A 12404-nucleotide genomic window follows, 5' to 3' on the forward strand; every position below is an offset into this window, starting at 1 on the left:
GTGGCAATTCTCCCCAGGAAAGATATTTTTAAGTTATTCCATATTTCTAAGTCTTTTTTAATTTCTGCAATTAATTTCATGTAATTATCATTTTTTAATGTTATTGTTTTTGATGTTATCCATATTCCCAAATATTTAACTTTCTTAGCTATTTTCATATCTGTGATATATTCAAGTTGTCTTTCTTGATTTTTATTCATGTTTTTCACTATAAATTGTGTTTTACTCTTGTTTATTTCTAACCCTGCAACTTTTCCATATTGTTCTATTGTCTGTATCAATATTGGGGTCACTGTTATCGGATCTTCTATTATAAAAGTCAAGTCGTCCGCAAATGCCTGAACTTTATATATCTCTTTGCCAATGGTCAAACCCTTTATTTTTGAATCTCCTCTTATTTTTATCAATAGGACTTCTAAAGATAAAATGAATAATAATGGGTGATATTGGGCAACCTTGTCGAACTCCTTTACTTATTTCAAATGTTTCCAATTGTTCATTATTTAATATAATTTTAGTTGTTTGTTTTGAATAAATTGCATCTATTAAGTTTACGAATTTAGTACCAAATCTCATTTTATTTAATTGCATTTTTATAAAAATCCAATTAATATTGTCAAAAGCTTATTTTTACCTGGTTCTTAATGCTAGCCACAGGTATAGTGCTGCTACTGCTTGATTGGCTAATTTGAAGAGCCATGTTCAAAGTAAAAGTGCCTCTCATTCCACACCAAACAATAATAGCTCCCCAACGCCAATTAAATCCATAACCAAGTCGACTCAAAAAAGGACTCAATACCAAAATAACTAAACACCTAAGTAAATAAAAATTTTAAATTAGCAACATTATATTTAAAATATTGATGAAAATTTATATCTTAATCAAAAATTTAAATAATTTATTAAACAAGTAATCATTATCATCTATGAGATAAAAGACTGCAATCTATCTATCTATCTATCTATCTATCTATCTATCTATCTATCTACCTACCTATCTATATAAAAATTTGCTATTAAACAAAAATATATCATGCTATTGTTTCTTTCATATAAACACTGTCATTCTCTAGAAGTCCTAAACAGCATACATGGGAGTTTTCCCTTATTTTATAAGCATAATCCTGTGAAGTGTATTAATCTGAGAAAAAGAAATTGGTTCAAAATTGTGTAATGAACTCCACTATAAATGGAGTTCTTACTTGCGTAATGGGAAGACCCCAAGTTTCTCCACCTCAAATTAAACAATTTAACCATTAAACCAGGGGTCCCCAAACTTTTTACACAGGGGGCCAGTTCACTGTCCCTCAGACTGTTGGAGGGCCGGACTATAAAAAAAACTATGAACAAATCCCTATGCACACTGCACATACCTTATTTTAAAGTAAAAAACCAAAATGGGAACGTACTATTTAGAGGGGGGGGGAGAAGTCTGAAATTCATATATGTTTATGTTTTGTTTTTAATTTTCTTTTGTTAACATCTGATTGGTTATACAAGGTTTTCTTGGTTTATAGAAAAATATAGAAAAATATTTATAGAAAAATATATAAAGAAAGAAGAAAGCACTTTGGCATAATGGTTAAGTTAGAAATATAATTGGTGTACTTTTTGAAGGAACATTAAGGAGGGAATTTAATTAAAAGAAAAGTATGTACCTGGATCACAACATTAGAAAAAAAACTTTTGCAACTTTTTTGATGATTGATCTTAGTTACTGACAAAATACTGCATTTTATTCAGGGAAAATTAGATGGTACATTGTATTGTTTGAATGTATGTTGAGAGAATTTTTTTTTTTAATTTACACCGCCCCCCCAAAAAAAGTCCTTCCTTCCTCCACCCCTCAATTCATTTCATTCTTCCTTCCTTCCTTCCTTGTTCCCTCCATTTCTTCTTCTTTCCCTCCCTCCCTCCCTCCTTCCCTCCTTTCCACTTTTCTCTTCCCTCTCCCTTTTTTCCCTTCTTTCTCATTTGTTTTGTTTCCCTCTCCCTCGTTCTTTCCCTCCATCATTTTCTCATTTTTCTCTTTTTCTCTCTCACATTCCCTCCCCCTCTCACTTGTTTTCTCTCCCTCTCTCTCATGCTTTCCTTCTCTCTCTCTCCTTTTCTTCTCTCTTCCTTCCTCTCTTCTTTTTTTTTCTGCCCTGCAACGCGCCGCGAGCCAGTCGGCTGCAAGCAGAAGCTCCAAGACAGTGGCACCGACGTCGGGTCGCAGTACATTGCTGGCGCTACGCTTGGGTACAGGGCTGGCACTGGCCCGCTAGCTGGGCTGGGACAGAGGTGCCAGCCCCATGCGCAGCGCCAGCAATGTACGGCGTCCTGCAACACATCAAGCCGCCGCCGCCAGTGCCTTGCAGCCAACCGCCCCACTGCCGCCTTACGGCTACTGCTCAGTGCCCTCCCGCTCGACCCACATTTGGCAGCGCCACCTTCGTGGCTTGCCCTGCTGCCGCACGCCCGCCAGAGCTGCCCAGTGCAGCCGAAGCTCAGGGTGGAGTAGGCGGCGGTGGCTGCTTCAGGCCCGCCCCCAAGCTAAGCTTCCTTTGGCTTCCTTCGATGAAAAGCTGCAAAGCTCACCTGCCGCCTCGAAGGAAGCCAAAGGAAGCTCAGCTCAACGAGGACCGGGTGTTGGTCCCTTGAAGCTGCCGCCACCGCCGCCCACCAAGGAGATCCCTTCGCCCGAACGGAGGCGGCGGCAGCGAGCTCAAGGAACCAAGAGCCGGTCTTTCTCGGCGCTGAATTGTTGCAGCTTCTGAGGCCGCCTCCGCCTCTGGGCGAAGGGATCTCCTCGGTGGGCGGCCTCGGTACGAAAAGGAGCCAGTCGTTTTCGAACCGAGGCCGCCCATCGAGAAGATCCCTTCGCCCAGAGGCGGAGGCGGCCTCAGAAGCTGCAACAATTCAGCGCCGAGAAAGACCGGCTCTTGGTTCCTTGAGCTCGCCGCCGCCGCCTCCGTTCGGGCGAAGGGATCTCCTTGGTGGGCGGCGGCGGCAGCAGCTTCAAAGGACCAAGAGCCGGTCTTGTTTATTGCCCCCTCCAGATGCTCTTGCAGGGCTTCCAGGCTCCCCACAGGCAGCGAAGAAGCAAAAAAGCAGCACTCTCCGCTCTCTCTCTCCCTCTCTTTCTTGCGTTATTTCTCTCTCACACTCCCTTTCTATGTCTTCCTCTTTCTCTCTCTCTCTCTCTCTCTCTCTCCGCAGCAGACCCCCCACACGCCAAAAGTGCCCAAGCGCGCGCAAACCTCACCGGTGCAAAAAAAAAAAAAAAAAAGCGGCACTGGAGGGACAAAGACGATCTGCAGCTGAGCGTCTGGAGGAGGAGGAGGCGGAAAGCCAGGGGGCGGAGAGGAAAGCAATTGGCCAATTTCTTTCTCAGAGGAACTGTTGCTGCTCTGCCATAGGGTGCTTTCCTCCCCGCCCCCCTGGCTTTCCTCTTCCTTGCCGCCGCCAGACGCTCGGCAGCAGAGTGGAGATGAGATTCGGGAACTTCGTATATTATAGATGGTAAAATCTCCTACGCTGCCGCGGGCCGGGTAAATGACCTCAGCGGGCCGCATCCGGCCCGCGGGCCGTAGTTTGGGGACCGCTTCATTAAACTATGCTCTCTATATATGGTAGTTTTTTTCCAAAACATAGCAGGTGATACAAAATCTTAGTACTCCCATGTTGATTAAGATCACTATGATTGGTTTGAAAGTTATATTACAATTTACTGAGTTCTAATACAGCTTACAATGTCAAGGGGGTGGTGTGGTGTTTGTGCATGTATGGGTAGGTGTGGGTGTGCCCGTGTGTATGCATGCTTGACTGTGGCTTACTTCCAGCTAAATGTTTACAAGTCAGCAATTTAAGAATATCACTTAACTGTTAGGCAATGTTAATCAATTTCCACAAAAGTAAAAATGTATTTACCTTGCAAGGTTCAGTGAAAGATAGATTGTTACAATGTAAAAAAATGCACGAGAATTTATATTTGGAAATGATTTTTGACCTATCACAATTCCTATTATAAAATATATAATAATGTGAGCCAAAAATGTCAGCATGGACCAAAACCTGTTTAAGAAAAAGCAGATTAGGGGACACATTAAAACATGCCAATGAGAAAACAAATATTTCAATTATTTATCATTTACTAATCTGTCATTTACATAAGCTAAATTATATAGAAACATAAAAGACTGATGGCAGAAAAAGACCTCATGATCCATCTAGACTGCCCTTTTACTATTTCCTGTATTTTATCTTAGGATGGATATATGTTTATCCCAGGAATGTTTAAATTCAGTTACTATGGATTTACCAACCCACGTCTGCTGGAAGTTTGTTCCAAGGATCTACTACTCTTTCAGTAAAATAATGTTTTCTCATGTTGCTTTTGATCTTTCCCCCAACTAACTTCAGATTGTGTCCCATTGTTCTTGTGTTCACTTTCCTATTAAAAACACTTCCCTCCTGAACCTTATTTAACCCTTTGACATACAGTATTTAAATGTTTCGATCATGTCTCCCCTTTTCCTTCTGTCCTCCAGACTATACAGATTGAGTTCATTAAGTCTTTCCTGATACGTTTTATGCTTAAAATCTTCCACCATTCTTGTAGCCTGTCTTTGGACACATTCAATTTTGTCAATATCTTTTTGTAGGTGAGGTCTCCAAAACTGAACACAGTATTCCAAATGTGGTCTCAACAGCGCTCTATATAGCGGGATCACAATCTCCCTCTTCCTGCTTGTTATACCTCTAGCTATGCAGCCAAGCATCCTACTTGCTTTTCCTACCGCCTGACCACTCTGCTCACCCATTTTGAGACTGTCAGAAATCCCTGCCCCTAAATCCTTCTCTTCTTAAGTTTTTGCTAATACAGAACTGCCAATACAATACTCAGATTGAGGATTCCTATTCCCCAAGTGCATTATTTTACATTTGGAAACATTAAACTGCAGTTTCCATTGCTTTGACCATTTATTTAGTAAAGCTAAATCATTTACCATATCACAGACGCCTCCAGGAATATTAACCCTATTGCACACTTTAGAGTCATCGGCAAATTGGCAAACCTTCCCTACCAAACCTTCCCCTGTCACTCACAAACATATTAAAAAGAATAGGATCCAGAACAAATCCTTGTGGCACACCGCTTGTAACCTGTCTCTGCTCACAATACTCGCCATTAACAATAACTCTCTGATGTCTATGCTTCAGCCAGCTGCAAATCCACTGAACTATCCAGGGATTAAGTCCAATCTTCACTAATTTATCTATCAGCTCTTTATGTGGAACCGTATCAAAGACTTTGCTGAAGTCCAGATAGGCAATATCCACGGCACCACCTTCATCCAACAGACTATATTGCATTCTTCAGAATGATGGAAGGTCTTAAGCATAAAACCTATCAGGAAAGACTTAATGAACTCAATCTGTATAGTCTGGAGGACAGAAGGAAAAGGGGGGTTTGTGCCCCCTTGTTCTTGTATTCACTTTCCTATTAAAAACACTTCCCTCCTGAACCTTATTTAACCCTTTGACATATTTAAATGTTTCAATCATGTCCCCTCTTTCCCTTCTGTCCTCATTAGGCTACACCGAATAGTGCAGCAATAGTGGAGCAAAAGTTAAAGGCAGAGACTCTGATTTCCAATTGAAACAGGCAGGCAAGCCTGTGAAGAATTTTATGAAAACTGTTTGGTCCATATTTTCAAAAGTGCCCTTGATCCAAAGTTGAGAGTGGCGTGTGAACTGCAGGTGGGAGACAGCTGGGCCATTCAAGACTGGTATGCCACGGCAGTCGCTTTGGGTGATGTAATTCTTGCTGAGAAGGGACCTCCCCTGCCCCATGCAACAAAGGATCTTTTAAGAGGCTGCCTTTTCTCTTGTCAGCTGGGCTCCCTTTGCTCAGGAGTAACAGATGTGACCAAACTGGCCATAATGGTATAGACTGCTTGACACCCCTCTCTCCCCCAAAACCCGAGCCATGCCCGATAGCAGAAAGAGGATCTGAAGAAGCCCCTCTGCAGGGTCTCTGGGCCTTTTAATCTACAGAGTTGTGCCCTCCTGAGGATTTTGCTAAAGGTAAAAACCCTATTCCTTCAGGAACCAGCCCCGAGGAGCTTGGTAGAGAGGATGACCCAATGGTGAGTGAGCCCATCCTTCCATTCATCATTAAAGCAAGGATTAAAGTAATGACCACGGGGGAGGATGAAGAAATACGGGTTCTGATAGGTACACGGTGCTCGAGATGCCTTATTAGCAAAACCGTAGTGGAGAAGTTAAAAATCCAGACTAGGTCTTTAGCAAAACCCATCCGGTTCCAGCAGGTGGACAGTTCTCTAGTGGGTGGAGTTCCCGCTATGCTCCTGACTGAGTTAGTGGAGCTGTGGACAGGCCGGCACCGGGAACTCTTGAGATTCATAGTTGCCCCCAAGATGTTGAAAACAGTTATATTGGGTCTGGCCTGGATGGACAAATGGACTCCCACCTTTCATTGGGAGGGTGGGCATCATAAACTTTTCATCCCCTTGGGCTCTAACCCTTTTCTAGAGACTGACAGGGGAAAACCTCCTGCCTGGAAGGAGCCAGATGGGTCCTTAGCAGCGGCTGCAATGAAGGAATGAACACTTCCAGATCTCCTGAAGGTGCCTTGGAATACAGAGACTTGGGAAAAGTTTTCAGTGAGGAAGATTGCAATGAACTGCCCCTTCACAGACCTACAGACTATGCGATAGAATTTGAACCAGGGGCAACTCTCCCCAAACCGAGGATGTACGCGATGTCACCAAAAGAATTGGGAGAGCTGAGAAATTTCATAGATACCAATTTAAAGAGGGGATTAATCCAGCCCGCAAATTCCAGGACACCAGCCCCTGTTCTCTTTAAGGAGGACAGAGGTTTTCGCTTAATCGTGGACTTCCGGAACCTTAATGCCGTGTGTGTGCAAAACACTTATCCCCTCCCCCTCATGAAGGACTTATTAAATCATCTAGCCAAGGGAAAATACTTTACCAAGTTGGACTTGAGGGAGGCTTATTACTGCATCAGAATAAAGGAAGGGGATGAGTGGAAAACCGCTTTCAACTGCCTATTTCCAATTCCAATTTCAAGTGATGCCATTTGGTCTGAAAGGGGCCCCTGCCATGTTCATGCAGTACATAAATGAAGTTCTACATGCCCACCTCTACAACAGGATTCTTGTGTACTTAGAAGACATCCTTATCTACATCCAGAATCTCCCTGACCACATCAAATTGGTGAGGCAAGTCTTGAAGAAACGTTTGTCTGCTAAGCTCTATGTGAAACTTTCCAAATGTGAATTTCAGTCCTTATACACAGTTCTGTGGGTGGGAGGTAATAAATTGCCTGCTAGTAACTCACAGCCACTATAATTCTGATGGCAGAAGGGCTAGCAATAGTACCATTGAGATCCCAGACTCTAAGATTGTCCCTGAGCAAAAAATCTCGATGTTGATCTACATTGCTTTCAAATGGCTTGGGGTTTTTTTGTTGTGTTCTTTTTTTAGCTCACCAAGACTCTCAAAATGGCAGGCACAAGTTCGTTGATCTGCTAAATGAGCTGATCTGACCTTCTGGCTGCGAAATCCAGCTCCTCACAAATAGGCAGTTAAACTAACTTCCCTTCCAACTCTATGATTGTATGAACTGTCCACTCTGAGCGATTGAAGAAAACGAACTGAAGAGCACAGCAAAAATGATGTCACTTTAACAACTTTGACAGGCTCAGTCCAATCACAGAGCAGACAGGATAAATCAATGCAAGGCTCCCATATCCACCATGAAGAAGAACTTTGTTTTCATACTCTGGAGGCTTCAGGGAAGCTTTCTGAAACCTCCGGAGTGTGAAAAACAGCACAAGGAGCAAACTGGAAGTCCATTTCCCTGCACTTCCAGTGTGCCTGTTTGGCTGTTTTTTCACTGTCTTAAACTTCAGTGAAGCCTGTGGGCATGCATGGGAATGGTTTGTGTGCAGTGAAGGGCTACCAAAACTTTTACTACCACACTGCAGGCGTGGCTTATGCAGGACACCCTGCATTTTCCTTCAATATCTTTCAGTGCAAATTGGGTACTCTGGGATGGAGTTCCATTTTCACTACCCCACTGCATTCCACACCATCCAGGCAGTAGCCCACCCCTGTTTTTGTGCATGCACAGTGCGGTGGGGGGGTGCATTCATGAGTAGAAGGGAATGAGTGTGGACATGCCCTTTTGGCACACAAACCAAAAACTATTTGCCTTCACTGATCTAGACAATCATTGACACTACCAATATAATCATTTTAATATCCTTTCAAGATTTAAAAACATATTTACTAATGTGATGATAAGGGGATTATTTATTGATGACTTTTATCCCACCTTTATAATTGTTTATAAATAATTCAAGATTGCAAACATTGCCAATACTGTTTATTCCTCCTAATTTCCCCACATCAACAGCCCTGTAAAGTGGGTTGGGCTGTGAGAGAATTACTGATTCAAAGTCACTCAGCCAGTTTTTTCTGCCTAGGGCGGAATTAGAATTGGTTTCCTAGTTCCTAAGCCAGCACCACTAAACCAGTGATGGCAAACATTTTTTGGCTCAGGTGCCAAAAGGGTGCGCACAAGCATGATAACAGTCGTACATGTGCCCACACCCAATGCCATGTCATCTCCCTCGCATATGTGCACACACCCACATAGCCTCACACATGCACACAACCCCCGCACTGCCTCTCTCACTTTAGCACAGGTCTCACTAAAGTCTCCAGACTTCCATTAAGCCCATCGGCCTGTTTTTCTCTCTCACCAGGGTTAAGGAAAGCCTCCTGAATTGAGGCATTTTTCACCATCCCCAAGCTTCAGGAAAGCCTGGGGTGGGTGAAAAATGGGCAAAAAGAAGGCTGAAAATAAGCCTGACCTGACATATGGTAGTGCCTCACTGGAACGCCACCCATTGGAGTCAGGCAACTGGGGAAAAAGCAATACCAAGCCTAATTAAGGGAGAAAGGAAAAGAATACACTTGCAAGGAAGGGTAAAAAGAGCCATTGACTTACCTGAACGGTCCTCTCGATGCACTGCGTGGAGAGTCCAATGTGGGTCATATTTCAGTCTGATTAGTAGGGACTGAGTTTTAAATTTAAATATTGAATTACTTAACGCCCCCTAGCTGCTCAGAAGGACAGTTTGAAGAAACGAAGGTGTAATGAAGTCAATAATAACTTTATTAAGTAACAGAAACAACAGAACTGCAACCCTGGGCCTAACAGGCCAGGTGGGTTTGGACTCTACATGCAGCGCATTGGGAAGTCCATTCAGGTAAGTCAATGGTTCTTCTTCAATGCGCTGCTTAGGAAGGTCCAACATGGCATATACCGGAGCTAACTGGAGAGGGAGGGAGAAGGCTGGACCAGGGGAACAGGAGAAGCACAAACTCTCTGTAGAACTCGTCTCCCAAATGCAGCTTCTGATGAAGCAAAGGCATCCAGGCAATAATGTTTGATGAATGTGAATGGATTGGACCACGTCGCAGCCCAGAAAATGTCTCCACTGATGCCTGCATTGACCATGCTGCAGATGTGGCCATGCTTCACATGGAATGAGCCGAGATTCCAGGCTGAACTGGATCAGATCCATAGGCTAAAAGTCTGGGGTGAAACCTTTTGGCCTCTAGTGGCAGGCAGGCTTTCTGAAGGCCTGTATCTGATGGATATAAATCTTAAGTGCCCTATGGACGTCTACCTTCTGCCAGCAGAGCTCAAGTGGATGAGAAGCTCTAGAGCAGAAGTCCGGAAGAACCACCTCCTATGCTCTATGGAACAGTGTGTTTACCTTTGGCAGGAAAGCCGGGTCTAGTCTCAAGATGACTCTGTCTTGGTGAAATTGACAGAGGTCCTGTCTGACTGAGAAGGCTGACAGCTCCGATACTCTCCTGGCTGATGTAATGGCCATGAGAAATGCCATTTTGATCAAAAGGCAACGTTAGGAAAGGGATCAGAGAGGTTTGAATGGAGGACCAGTGAGTGCCTGAAGGACAAGTGGCAAGTCCCAGGTAGGGTCCCAGTGAATGACTTGAGGGCGCAGGTTGGCAGTGCCCTGCAGAAAATCACAGATACACGGGTGGTGGTACAAAGACCTGAAAGTATCCAAATGTACCACAGTAGAAAGTGCCGCCATGTGGTGATGGAGGGTGTTAGGCACTTTCTTGAAGCTGGCTTGCAAAAAGGCTAAGAGTTGTTTAAGAGAAGGACATAAAGGATCAAAGCCGTTGAGTGAACAGAAGATACAGTAAGTGGACCAGGTGGCCCCGTAAATCCTGGTAGTGGAAGCCCGGCGAGAGGCTTGGATCATGGTGATTACATTGTCTGGAAGTGATTGTGCCCTCAATCAGATCCCCTCACGTGCCAGATGGTGAGGTACCACCACTGAGGTCTGGATGTAGGACAGATCCCTGGCCGAGTGATATTTGATTGTCTGGAATACACCAGTTTCGAGATGGACAAGTCCAAAACCCAGGGATGATGTGGCCAGAGTTATGCCACCAACAGTAGCTTTGCTTCTTCCTCGAGAACTTTGTCTATCACTCTCAGAATTCTGCTGGATCTAATGTTAAATGACTTAACCAATCTGGTTAAGAAAAAGATAAAATTGAAAATTACAGGCCAATCTCACTGGACTGTAAAATCTTTATGTCGATATTAATGGAAAGACTTAATTTTTTTTTAAATAAAATTATTAATATTGATTAATGTGGCTTCCTACCATACAGACAAATTAAGCACTGCACCAGATTGACGTTTGACATTTTCAAGTCGCTCTAGCCTTCCTGGATGCACAGAAGGCATTTGATAACGTAACCTGGCAATATTTATTAGAATTGACTAGGGAACTTAAATTTGGAAACAAATTTGAAAATCTAATCCAAAATATATACACCACCCAAGCGGGCAGGGTGATAATTAATAATGATTTAACAGAAGCATTTAAGATTGGGAAAGGAGTGTGTCAGGGTTGCCTGATGTCCCCCCTCTTGTTTATTCTTACACAAGAAATATTACTTAACAAAATACGAAATAATAACAAAATTTAAAGGAATCAAATTTAAACAGGAAGAATTCAAATTACGCCTATGCAGATGATGTAGTGCTTTTCCTAGAGGACTTAATAAACTCAGGTAGAGAAGTTATTAAAGAATTAGAGATTTTTGGGGAATTTTCTGGCCTCAAGATTAACCAACAAAAAACCAAATTATTGGTGAAAAACATGACCCTAAAACAGATTAATGAATTGGAAGAAATTACAAATTTTCAAACGGCAAAAAAGATTAAATATCTTGGAATAAACATAATGAATAAGACTTCAACCATTAAGAAAGATAATTAGGATAAGATCAAAATCAAAACAAAATTGGAAAAATGGGGGGGACCTACAAATATCACTTCTAGGCAGGATAGCAGTAATTAAAATGAATATTCTTCCGAAATTATTACTTTTCAAATGGCACCTATTAGCGTAAATAAAAAATATTTTAAGGAAATTGATAGAACCATTTCAAAATTCATTTGGAACAAAAAAAAAAACCCAGAATTAAATTCTATCTTCAAGATAGCAGAAAAAGAGGAGGATTAGGACCTAAAATTGTATTATAAGGTGGCCAGTCTAACCTGGATTAAGGAATGGATTGAACTTAAAAATAAAAGGATCCTAACATTAGAGGGCCACGATTTACAGCAGGGACGACATGCGTACCTTTGGAAAGAAAACACTAAAGCACAATCCAGCTTTAACAATCATCTAATTAGAAAATCATTATTAAAAACCTGGGCTGACATTAGAAGAAGATATTACATACAAATTCCTAGATGGTTGTCCACCATGGAAGCAACTGTCTATCCCAACTTAATCAATCCTACCAAAACCTTAAATTATAAAGATATTCTGCACCCTAATGGAGAATTGAAAACTATTCAACAATTAGAACTACAAAATATAAAACTTGATTGGTGGATATATTTACAAATCAAATCGAGATATAATAAGGACCGAGAAACCCCTGGAATTAATATAACGACCCATATATTGGATAAAATACTTACAGGACAAGACAATAAATTGGTCAGGAAATTAGATCAATATATGTTAGAAACAGACAAGCTAGAAGACACTGTCAAAGAACCTATGATTGCATGGGCCAAGAATGTGCAACACAATATACACTTAATTGACTGGGAGAGAGCATGGAACAACATTTGTAAAATCAAATTGTCAGCAGCTTAGAAAGAAATTTTTTATAAACTTCTCTATGGGTGGTATCTGCCGCCGCAAAGACTCGCCAAAATCTATCCCAACCTTAAAGACACATGTTGGAAATGCACGAAACACTCAGGAACCTTTTTTCATATGTGGTGGCCAT

At 42.2% G+C, this 12404-nt stretch overlaps 1 protein-coding gene across 1 annotated transcript in view; it reads right to left on the reverse strand.

Annotated features, from left to right (window-relative positions):
* The window catches only part of LOC139158437 (solute carrier family 9 member C1-like), a 186295-nt gene that overhangs the window by 111843 nt on the left and 62048 nt on the right, over positions 1-12404 (reverse strand). Inside the window, exons 8-9 of the mRNA XM_070735749.1 lie at positions 3913-4056; positions 635-815 (exon numbers count right to left, since the gene is read on the reverse strand). Coding sequence (XP_070591850.1) covers positions 635-815; positions 3913-4056 — 325 coding nt within the window. The remainder of the gene's footprint in view (positions 1-634; positions 816-3912; positions 4057-12404) is intronic.

This window comes from Erythrolamprus reginae, chromosome 1 (genome assembly GCF_031021105.1).
Source record: "Erythrolamprus reginae isolate rEryReg1 chromosome 1, rEryReg1.hap1, whole genome shotgun sequence".
In the NCBI taxonomy this organism is placed as follows: domain Eukaryota; kingdom Metazoa; phylum Chordata; class Lepidosauria; order Squamata; family Dipsadidae; genus Erythrolamprus; species Erythrolamprus reginae.